The sequence below is a fragment of the Eretmochelys imbricata genome, chromosome 22, assembly GCF_965152235.1.
Source record: "Eretmochelys imbricata isolate rEreImb1 chromosome 22, rEreImb1.hap1, whole genome shotgun sequence".
NCBI classification, from domain to species: Eukaryota; Metazoa; Chordata; order Testudines; family Cheloniidae; genus Eretmochelys; species Eretmochelys imbricata.
Genome location: NC_135593.1, coordinates 14,618,676 through 14,630,289, shown reverse-complemented (window position 1 = coordinate 14,630,289; position 11,614 = coordinate 14,618,676). Strand labels below are relative to the sequence as shown.

At 58.3% G+C, this 11,614-nt stretch overlaps 1 protein-coding gene across 1 annotated transcript; it reads right to left on the bottom strand.

Annotated features, from left to right (window-relative positions):
- Positions 1-2,969: 2,969 nt before the first annotated feature.
- C1QTNF5 (C1q and TNF related 5) lies at positions 2,970-4,096 on the bottom strand. Its single transcript, XM_077839939.1, has 2 exons — positions 3,889-4,096; positions 2,970-3,487 (listed from the first exon to the last, which is right to left on the bottom strand). Exons 1-2 carry the CDS (start codon positions 4,094-4,096, stop codon positions 2,970-2,972), a joined length of 726 nt encoding a protein of 241 aa, XP_077696065.1.
- Positions 4,097-11,614: the final 7,518 nt, after the last annotated feature.

The window sequence follows — 11,614 nt, the reverse complement described above, 5'->3', positions numbered from 1 at the left end:
GGCCACACTCCCTTGCCACGTCCCCCTTCCCAGATCACGCTGTCAATGCCCCACATTAGCAATTTCTCTCCTGCCCCCCAACACTGCTCCCCTCCCTGTTCTGTGGGCCTGGCTCGTTCCCGAGCCCGAGTGGCTTCTTGGGAGGGTCTTTTAAGTGACAGAATCAAACTCTGCTTTTTCATGACGGGGGGCATGAAGCATTCAGTCTGGCACCTGGGCACTGCACACAGATGGCTGGGTGCTATCCCCTGCAATGTTTTAATACCCACCATCTGTTGGTGCTCTCTAGCACTGCTTAGCTTGGCAGGTCATGTAATGAGCCCACCACCTGAGCAGGGCAGGCAGGCGAGAGGGGGATGAAATGCATTGCCTCTTCCCATGCTCTGCTCCCTGTCTGGGCAGCCCTGATTCTCAGGCCTGTGACCCACATGAGCTCAGGCTGGATGAGCACAGCTGTCCTCTCGGGGAGATCTATGATGCCTGCTCCCCCCTGGGAGCTCACAGGGTCCAGACTCATTTGCCATCCCCCTTCCATGCTCTCACAATGGGAAGCAGTCCCCAGCTGGGCGCGATCCAGTGGAATTTAGAAAAGTAGCACCAGGGCTATCTTGGACAGAAGCGCAGAGGGCTCTTCCTTCCCTTGCTAAAAATAGGGACCTTTTCCTGAGCCAGGTCACAACATTCACACTGGAAATCTGCAAGGGGAGAGAGGGAAGGGAAGTGAGACAGTGCTGCCTCAGCAACTCCTGCCCCCAGGGAGGCAGTGAGGGGAGCCAGGCGTCACTCTCTGTGGGAGCTCTGGAGTTCAGAGAATGAGGGCACTGTTCCAGCTCCGGATCTCAACGCACCTCCCAACTCCACTAATCCTCACGGCAGCCCTTGGAAGAGGGTGAGCCCCAGAGGGCAGAAGGGAAACTGAGGCATGGAGCGGCAAAACGACATGCCCAAAATGAGTCAATATCAGAGCTGGGTCTAGAACCCGGGAGTCCTGACTTCCACACCAGGCAGGTTGCTCTGAGAGGCGAGTAAGGCGCTGGCTGATATGCCCTGTTGCTGTGCAGAATGTGGGGTGTGTCGTACCCTGGCAGCGGGGCTGCTAATGAACAGAAGCAGGAGCTAGGTGAGGGGAGGGATAGCTCAGTGGTTTGAGCATTGGCCTGCTAAACCCAGGGTTGTGAGTTCAATCTTTGAGGGGGCCATTTATGGATCTGGGGCAAAAATTGGGGATTGGTCCTGCTTTGAGCAGGAGCTTGGACTAGATGACCTCCTGAGGTCCCTTCCAACCCTGATATTCTGCTGAATTGATGCTTTTGCCCAAGAACCCGCCCAATGTGGGGAGCTGGTGCCCCCTAGGGGAGAGAGGGCTCTGTGCATCTGCCCAAAACTGCGCCAGAGCCAACAAAGCACAAGGGCATGGCCTTGCCAGCTTGGGTGCAAGCAGGGACAGCCTTTGCCTGCAGGAGCAGGCAGCGCTGACAAAAGTGTCTGTAAATGGGGCTTGCTGCTGGCATCCCTCTGTCCTGACACGCGGAAAAGAGCTGACATGCTAACACCCTAACCTACCTGGGAGAGAAGACACAGAAACTGGCCCTGAAACACATACAAGGAAAGACACAAAAAAGCGGACACATGCGAATGCCCTGATGTGCACACAGGAGCCAACACAGGCTAACATGCACTAACATGCATACAAGAGAAGATCCTAACACACTTAGTCTTGCATACAAGAGAAAACACATGACACTCGGTCATGCATTCGTGAGCTGATAATACAGACATGCCCTGGTGAGCATACAGATGAGGCACACAAACATGCCCTGACGGGCATACAACATGCTAACAAGCTGATGAATGTCCAAGAACCCAAACATATGATCATGTCCTGACACGCGTTCCAGAGCAGACACGCTAACAAGCTGACGAACAGTTAAGAGCCCATTTATTGAGAGAGGTCATATACACTGTGAGAGCGACGTCTGGGTGGCATGAAAGCAGGGTGGTCCCTGCTCCTAGCACAGATGAGGTTGGGTGACTTAGCTGGCAAACCTGCCGCCTGTCAACCCAGCTCCTGCTCCACGTCCCAGCCGCGGCCCTATGCAGGGTGTGCTTGGAGCAGGTCCAGCGGGTACTGGAGTCAGGCCACATGTGGTGTCTGCTTGTCAAATGGCAGCGCTCAGTGGGAGCAGGGTCCAGTCCATTGTAACCGGGTCCACCTGGAGCTCCCACGTTGGCTTCAATGGGGTTTCTCTGTATCCCCATGGGTGTAAGTGGGAAGAAGATCCAGCCAGATCCTCAGCCGGCGTACAGTCTTGAAGCTCCGTAGAGGAGCTGTGTGATTTACAGCAGCTGAGGGTCTGGGTCTGTTCATTGGAAGCCCCTGAAGAGCCCTGTTTTTGCTCAGAGCAGGGAGGGTGCAGCCCCAGCAATATGCCGGGAGTTCAGTGCCCATGGCCCACCCAGCCCTTGGAATCTCTGCTGAGATGCGGCGAGTGAGCCCCACAGACACTGGGGGGTTTGTGCCGTGGATGCTGCCCAGTCCTGCTGGGATGCAGCGCTCACACCACAGGGAATATGCTTCAATACTAAATGGCTATGGGCAGTGACATACAATAACCATGCCCTTGCGTCTACATTGCACAGACAGCGCGTGCCTCAGGGAGCCAGGAGATGGGCTGGGCTGAGACCTCCCAAACTTCATGCACCAGTGATAATAGGAACACTTAGCTCTTATGCAGTACTAACTAATGAATCCTCACAGCGCCCTCCCCGCCCCCCGGGGTAGGGAAGCATCATTATCCCCACTGTACGCATTAGTGGGAAGCGTTAATGGTGAAGAACCCACCATGCTTAGGCCACTGGACCCTGATGCCTCTTGGGGGTCCCTCCCCAGGGGACGTGATGGGGTTTGGGCTGTGCGCCGCGGGGACGGCACTTCTCCATCTCTCCCCCCGCCCCGGGCAGCTCGGGTCTCAGGCGAAGACAGCTGAGTTCTGCCAGTAGGTGTACACCAGGAAGCCGGTGAAGGTGCTGTCCGTCTTGATGCTGGAGTAGAAGCCGAAGTAGTCACCCACCCCGACCTGAACCCACACCTCGTCCTCCGGCTCCAGGCGCACCAGGGCGCCGCCTGACAGTGACGTGGGCTTGGGCCAGTTGCCGTAGAACTGGAAGAAGGAGGCCACCGAATGGCCGTTCTTCATGATGTCAAACTGCAGGCTGGTGCGGTACACGGTGGCGTGGACAGCGAAGTAGTAGACGCTGGGGATCTCACAGGTGAACTTGCCCGTGTCCGCGTCATAGTGGCCCTGCTCATTGATCAGCACCACGTCGAAGCGGATGGGCTGGTCCGCCAGGGGTGGGCTGCGTGACTCTGAGCGCTTGGCGGTGAAGGCTGAGCGGGGAGCCACCGCGCACTCCCCCTGAGCCCCCTTCTCCCCAGTCAGACCATTCATGCCGGGGCTGCCGCTGTCCCCTCGGGGACCTGGGACTCCTGAGGGCGAGGAGAGAGAACATTACAGGGGGCAGGAGAGAAGCCCAGTGCACTGGAGCCACTAATAACCAGCCAGCCCATCCATCTCTGGATCTAATTCGTGATACACCCATCACCATGGGATCTGTGCCCCTGGTTGCATGTCATGGATACCAAACAGAGCAGACAGGACCTACTCCCCCCTCACATCAACTACATGGCATCTTATTTATTCCCCCTCAAAGGATAAAGACTGAGACCCAGGGACTTTGCACCTGGTGCTTAGCCCCTTTGGATCTATCTGGTTGGCTGGTTAACCCAACTGCTCTAGTGTGGTAGCCATGGGTCTACCACTGGATCCTCCTTCATGGGGAGCAGGGCTCCAGTTCCAGGTGCATTCCCCAGCAGGGAGGTCTCCTTACCGGGTTGCCCGATCTCTCCCTTCTCTCCCTGCGTCCCAGCCACTCCGTCCCGGCCGTCACGTCCATCTCTGCCTGGAAGACCCTGGCTTCCATGGCTGCCGGGCGTGCCTGGGATGCCGGGCTGCCCAGAGCACAGGCTCGGGATCTTGTTGTCCTCAATCTGGATGGAACTGGCGATCAGCCCGAAGAGGAAGAGGAGCTGCTTCATCTCAGCTGCCGTGGAGGGGCTGGGAGCAGAGTGAACCATTATGTCTCTAGCAGGCTGAGAGGTGGAGGCCCTGGCTTGACAGCTCTGATTAGGGTCTGTGGGCTGTAGGTTCCCCTCACTCCACAGCAACGCTCCGACTGAGCTTGGGTACCAGAGACGCTGGACACTGGACTTGATGGACCAGCGATCCGGCCCAGAAGGGAGGTATGGGATACTGGCCTGGGTAGGCCACGAGCCCAGTCAGTCCAGTCCAATCTGCCCCTCACCAGGGTATCTGGGAACTATGGCATGACAGGAGGGAGGACAATGGGCTAAATGGGCCAGGTGTGTGTGCTGGGCTGGAAGGGGTATGTGTGTGTGTGTGAGTTGTGTGGATAGTGTTCTATGAGCTATGCGGTGGGTAGGTGCATGGTGGGTTGTGAGCTGGATTGAGGGGTGTGTATGTGGTGAGTTGTGGGCTGTGAGCTGTGTGAGCTGTGGGCTGGGTGTGTGGTTGTGGGCTGTGTGTCATGGGTTGTGAGCTGTGGGGCGTGTGGGTGGCTGTGGGCTGTGTGTCATGGGTTGTGAACATGGGGCGTGTGGGTAGTTGTGAGATGTGGGTGGTTGTGGGCTGTGTGTGTCATGGGTTGTGAGCGTGGGGTGTGTGGGTGATTGTGAGCTGTGGGGTGTGTGAGTGGTCGTGGGCTGTGGGGTGGATGGGTGCTTGTGGGCTGTATGTGTCATGGGTTATGAGTTGTGGGGTGTGTGGGTGGTTGTGGGGTGTGTGTGTCATGGGTTGTGAGCTGTGGGGTGTGTGGGTGGTTGTGGGCTGTGTGTGTCACTGGTTGTGAGCTGTGGGGGTTGTGGGCTGTGTGTGTCATGGGTTGTGAGCTGTGGGGTGTGTGAGTGGTTGTGGGCTGCGTCTGTCACTTGTGAGCTGTAGGGCGTGTGGGTGGTTGTGAGCTGTGGCTTACGTGAGTGGTTGTGGGATGTGGGGTGTGTGGGTGGTTGGGGGCTCTGTGTGTCATGGGCTGTGGGGTGTGTGGCTGGTTGTGGGCTGTGTATCATGGGTTGTGAGTGTGGGGTGTGTGGGTGGTTGTGGGCTATGTGAGTCATGGGTTGTGGGCTGTGGGGTGTGTGAGTGGTTGTGGGATGTGTGTGTCATGGGTTGTGAATGTGAAGTGTGTGGGTGGTTGTGAGCTGTGGGGTGTGTGGTTGGTAGTGGGCTGTGTGTGTCCTGGGTTGTGAGTGTGGGGTGTGTGGTTGGTAGTGGGCTGTGTGTGTCCTGGGTTGTGAGTGTGGGATGTGTGGGTGGTTGTGGGCTGTGGTCAAGGATCCTGTCTCTATTTCCTGCCCTCTAGGGCAGGGGTTCTCAACGTTTTCCTTTCTGAGCCCCCTCACCCCCCGTACAACATGCTATAAAAACTCCCTGGCCCAGCCGTGCAGCCACACCTGGTTTTCTGCACAGAAAAGCCAGGGCCGGGGTTCAGGGGTAGCAAGCAGGGTAATTGCCTGGGGCCCCACGCCACACAGGGCCCCGCAAAGCTAAGCTGCTCAAGCTTCAACTGCAGCTGCAGGTGGCAAAGCTCAGGGCCCCGGGCTCCAGCTCTGCACAGCGAGGCTTCGCCTTTCTGCCCTGGGCTCCAGGGAGTCTAACACTGGCCCTGCTTGGCGGCCGCCCAGACGGCCCCAGATTCCTGGTTGAGAACTGCTGCTTTAGGGGTCCCTCTGCCCCGCACGCTGCGCTCATTCCCCAAGGGGGCTCCTGCTGTGCTGACGGTGACTCCCACGCTCCTAACTCTCCCTTCACACGGGGCGTGAGGCCAGGACCCTTCCAGACCCTCGAAAAAAACCAGAAACTGGGCTTGTTTTTGGCTTAATTGACTTGTGAGTTGCTTGTTGGCTAGTTTTTGGCTTGTAGCTTATTGCTTGTTGTAGCTTGTTGCTTCTTTTTTTTGATAGGCTCCCGGCGAGCAGGGGCAAGGAGGGGAGAGAGCCAGGTGTGCACAGTGGGCCCACCACAGTCCCTGACTCACACCGGGGGGATGGGGGGATCTAGAGTGTTGGGGTTCTTAGGGATTGGCTTGTTTTGGCCTCGTTTTGAAATGGGCTTAGCTTGATTTTTGACTTATTGTGAAAGTCGGGGTGCTTATTTACAGCATGAAAGTTGGCAACTGTGGTCCCTTCCCGGCTCCACGGTGCATTACCCAGGGGCTTCAGCACCGCACCCAGAGGCAGGGTAGCACCTCTCCCCGCCCCCCAAGGCTGTGGAGTGTGGGGACACCCTCCCAGCTTCTGCAGCATTACCACCCTCCCAGTGGGTCCAGAATCCAGCCCTTCCCCCTGCCTGCAAGGCTGGTATTCCCCTCGCTCCCCCAAGCAGGGATGCTATCCAACTCACTTCAGCATTGGCTTCCCCTGCATTGCCACATACAGGCCTCTCCCCAGCCTGGCTCGGAGCGCCCGGGTAAGCAGGGATCCACTGCGGAGCAGGTCTCTCCCCTTCCGGACTCCTGCAGGCCACTTTCTCCAAATAAAAGGAAAAGAAGGAAAACAGAGCCTGCCGCTGGAATGTGTCATGACTGGAGTTGGGACCCAGCCGAGCTCCCGGGCCTGGCCGAGTTGCTAAGGGAAATCCCATGGCCGTCTGGCCGCATAGCTACACCATCAACTTTGTTAGGAGCAGCTGGAGCTGGTTAGCTTTACTTACTGTGTATCCTGGCTCTCTTGCTGCGCCGGCTTTGCGTCCCCTTGTCCTGTGAGCTCTTCCTGACCACTTCAGCTCCGAGGAAAGGCTGTCTCTCTCCCGCACCCCTTCCCCTCCTTGTGTCTCTCCTCCCAAACTCCAAAGGAAATCAGTGACTTTCAGAGCCAAGAGCTACAAGAGGAGGGGAAAAAAATCCCAGTGTCGGAAATGCTGTCACCAGTGGGAGGAGGGTGGGAGAGACAGAACCACAGACCTGACTCGAAAAACCCCTTGACTTAACACATCACCCTGCGGGAGCTGCTGAGGAAAAGAGGCAGAGAAAGAAAAGGAGAGAGGGGAATGGCAGAACAGGGAAAGACAGGAAAAGTGAGAGGAGGGTGAAGGAGGTGGCTCACATCCTCTAGTTTACCCAAGTAGCCATGAATATGTCAGCTCCCCCATTCTGGAAGCATCAGGCCAGTCTTTGTGCTGTGGGGAGTGCTGCCATACCAGAAACCGGCTGGTTCATTTTTGTGGTGCTTTCTCTGGGCGGAGCGGAGCCCAGTGACAGGGCTGGGGAAGGAGGGGGAACGCGAAACAAGCCAAAAACCGGCCTCTTGGAGGGGAGCACTGGGGTGTCTGGGCCAGGCAGGTGTTTTGTGGAAGGTCTTGGAGGAGGAGAGGCTGTGGGTGTGGCAGGTGGGAGCAAAGACCAAAGGGTGTGAGGGCTCCCGCAATTCAGTCCTGCTTAGGGACATCATGAGACATGAACTAAACCACACACCCACGGACGGGACACACTCCACGCGCCGATTGTCACTGTACACGTCACACATGCGAGCAGCAAAGACCACATGGCATGCACTACCCACAGACTACCCACAGACGCACCTCTAAAGCCACGGACCACACGCACAGACCCACTAACGCTGAGCCACACACCCATCAGCACAACACACAAATGTGGGGTGCACACATGCATGCGGGGGTCACACCCTCGCTGGCACAACACGCAAACACTCTCCCCTACTAATGTGAAACACCGGCCAAAGCCTTGTGGTTCCAGAGGCCGCGTGAGACCTTTTACTTGGCCTGGGCTCACATTTCTCTCCGTCAGCTCCCCAGGTCGCTGCAGGTTTCTCCTTGGACAGCAGGCGAGCCGGACGGACAGCAGCAACACTGGGAGCCCAGCAAGGTCCCTGATCGCTTCCACAGGCTGGAGTTTTCTGCCGGGAGGCTGGCTATAAAGCCCCCGTGCTCCCCTTCACCCAGGGCCTGGGGCTCCCAAGCTCCAGGGTATGCTGAGCTCTGGGAGCTGGGGCTGAGCGTCAGCAGGAGTCGGTGCGGCTGATCTGTGAGTGCCCGCAATCCCAGGGAATAGGCCACGGCCAGCTCTGCAGATGGATACAGAGACGCAATGCTGCCAGCAGGCCGGGAACATGGAGGAAACCACCAGGGCAGCCAGTATAGGTGTGAGTGAAGTTCTCTCTCCCCCATCGCTGGAGCACGGGACACAGTGCCTGAGGCAGGCCTTTGAAACGCTTATTTAACTCATTTCAGCTCTGAGCGGAGCCCAAGCGGCTCTCGCCCCAGCTCTGCCTGCCATGGGGTTGGGGGAAGAGGTTCTCCGGCCAAGGAGAATTCCCTGGGGAAGCAGCCAGCCAAAGACCTGTGTGCCCAATGGGTTTGTGTCCCCATCACTGAAAAGCCTGGCTCACCCCTAGCAGAAATTAATGACAGCGAGACTCTGTCCTGGTCTATTGCTTTCAGCCGTACACTGATCCTCACAACCCTACTGAGAGGCAGGTCAGCTTCAGCATCCTCATTTTACAGGTGGGGAAACAGAGGCAGGGGACAGTCACGTGGCTTCTCCAGACAGTCTGCAGCGGAGCTGGGAATAGACCCCTGAAGTCCCAGTCCCGCTCTAACTGCTCGGTCACACTGCCTCCTTTTGGCAATTGTAGCAGAGGCTAAGAACTGAATGGGCCACTCTCAGAGCTAGAGACAGACCCTCCAGATAGAGAAAACACACAACTGGGCATTGGGCTGAAACAGTCCATCTGCCTGATTTCCTGACACCAGTAACAATTCCTCCACTGCCCCCCAGAAGTAGATAGAGTGAAGAATTCTCTCTCCCCCTCCTGTGGACATGTGCAGCAGGTTTTACTCTGGTGGGCTGGTTTTTTTTACAAAAAGCGGCTTAAATATTTTGAGAGTTGTGGATTGCAGTGGTTTGGGGCTTGTTTCCTTTGGAGGGTGCTTACTCGGGCTTTTTTGCAATAGGTGACTTCAACACGAGGCTATAGTTTAAATGTGGTTGTAGGCGTGATGAGCAGGGTGATACACTTCCTTAGAATTTGAGAATCCTCCTATCCCCGCTCCCGTTCAATGAAGAAAACACACCCAAACACATGAACTTAGTGGCCCGCCCCTTGACACATCCTATGTTCGAATTTTTTGTCCCACACCAGGATATGCTCCAGCGATTCAACACGGGAATGTACCACACTGAGGCAACAGAGAGCACGGAGGATGGAAAGAGTGAGAATGACCTTTTTAAATCATGGAAGTGCACACACTTATTATTTTAATATTTTTAATGTGTAACTTAATGTGTGCAACAAAACTAGAACTGCAAAGGATGGAATTTGTAGAAACACCCCCCACGGTCCTCCCTCTGAACCGGGCAGGGCTTCTTTGGAAAGGCGGTGCTGCTTCTTGTCTCTCCTGAGACTTGGCAACAAGGCGTTATTGCAATATGCAAAGGCAGAATGAGGTTGTGAGCTGTAATGTAGCACAGGGGGTGTGGTCACGTCTGGGTGCCAGGGGTTCCTGGGAGCTGTGCACGAGTGGGGGGAGAGTGTGGTCACGTCTTGGTGCCAGGGGTTCCTGGGAGCTGTGCACGAGTGGGGGGAGGGTGTGGTCACGTCTTGGTGCCAGGGGTGCCTGGGAACTGTGCACCAGCGGGGGGAGGGCGCGGTCACGTCTGGGTGCCAGGGGTTCCTGGGAGCTGTGCACGAGTGGGGGGAGGGTGTGGTCACGTCTGGGTGCCAGGGGTTCCTGGGAACTGTGCACCAGCGGGGGGAGGGCGCGGTCACATCTTGGTGCCAGGGGTTCCTGGGAGCTGTGCACCAGTGAGGGGAGGGTGTGGTCACGTCTTGGTGTCAGGGGTTCCTGGGAGCTGTGTACCAGTGGGGGGAGGGTGTGGTCACGTCTTGGTGCCAGGGGTTCCTGGGAACTGTGCACCAGTGCGGGGAGGGTGCGGTCACGTCTTGGTGCCAGGGGTTCCTGGGAGCTGTGCACCAGTGGGGGGAGGGCGCGGTCACGTCTGGGTGCCAGGGGTTCCTGGGAGCTGTGTACCAGTGGGGGGAGGGTGTGGTCACGTCTGGGTGCCAGGGGTTCCTGGGAGCTGTGCACCGGGGGGGGAGGGCGCGGTCACGTCTCGGTGCCAGGGGTTCCTGGGAGTTGTGCACCGGGGGGGGGAGGGCGCGGTCACGTCTCGGTGCCAGGGGTGCCTGGGAACTGTGCACCGGGGTGGGGAGGGCGCGGTCACGTCTCGGTGCCAGGGGTTCCTGGGAACTGTGTACCAGCGGGGGGAGGGCGCGGTCACGTCTCGGTGCCAGGGGTTCCTGGGAGTTGTGCACCGGGGGGGGGGGAGGGCGCGGTCACGTCTCGGTGCCAGGGGTGCCTGGGAACTGTGCACCAGTGGGGGGAGGGTGTGGTCACGTCTTGGTGCCAGGGGTGCCTGGGAACTGTGCACCAGTGGGGGGAGGGTGTGGTCACGTCTTGGTGCCAGGGGTTCCTGGGAACTGTGCACCAGCGGGGGGAGGGCGCGGTCACGTCTCGGTGCCAGGGATGCCTGGGAACTGTGCACCAGTGGGGGGAGGGCGCGGTCACGTCTCGGTGCCAGGGGTTCCTGGGAACTGTGCACCAGTGGGGGGAGGGCGCGGTCACGTCTTGGTGCCAGGGGTTCCTGGGAACTGTGCACCAGCGGGGGGAGGGCGCGGTCACATCTCGGTGCCAGGGGTTCCTGGGAACTGTGCACCAGGGGGGGGAGGGTGTGGTCACGTCTCGGTGCCAGGGGTTCCTGGGAACTGTGCACCGGGGGGGGAGGGCACGGTCACGTCTCGGTGCCAGGGGTTCCTTGGAGCTGTGCACGAGCGGGGGGAGGGCACGGTCACATCTTGGTGCCAGGGGTTCCTGGGAACTGTGCACCGGGGGGGGAGGGCGCGGTCACGTCTGGGTGCCAGGGGTTCCCAGGTGCTGTGCTCTAGCAGAGGGAAGCCCTGCTCTGAGCCTATGGAGAGATAGCCCCTCTGTGCCCTTCCCAGCGGACATCCCAGGCCTGGTGGGTGGCTCTACCAGCGTTTGAGATCACAGGGGTGGTGTTCAGCCAGCTGCACTGGCCTGCGGATCCTCCCAGTGGATGGGAAAACAGGATGTTGTCTTTGGTCAGGAGAAGCTTGTTTGTGGCTTTAAGGCACAGCCAACCTTAGTGGAGTGGTCAGGAGTCAGGCCAGGAGTCCAAACCCAGCTGGCAGCTCCAGCTACGGCCTGCCCCTGCTCCAGAGCAGAATCCACCTTCCCCTTCTTCGGGAGTGGAGCCCCTCCCACCCTCTCCCCAGTTCTTCCCACCCTCTCCAGCTTGGGGAGGGGTTCAGTATTTACAGCTGAGGGAGAATACCCCCACTTTGCTCTGGGTGAGATGGGCCCAGACTGATGCACAGCCAGGAACCCCGTACCCACTCACCCCTGAAATGGGAGGGCTTCGGATAACAAAGGGGCCTAGATCCTATCTCCTTGGCTTTTGGATCTCCCAAACAACACCCCTTCCCCCCACCCCCCCGCAGCCC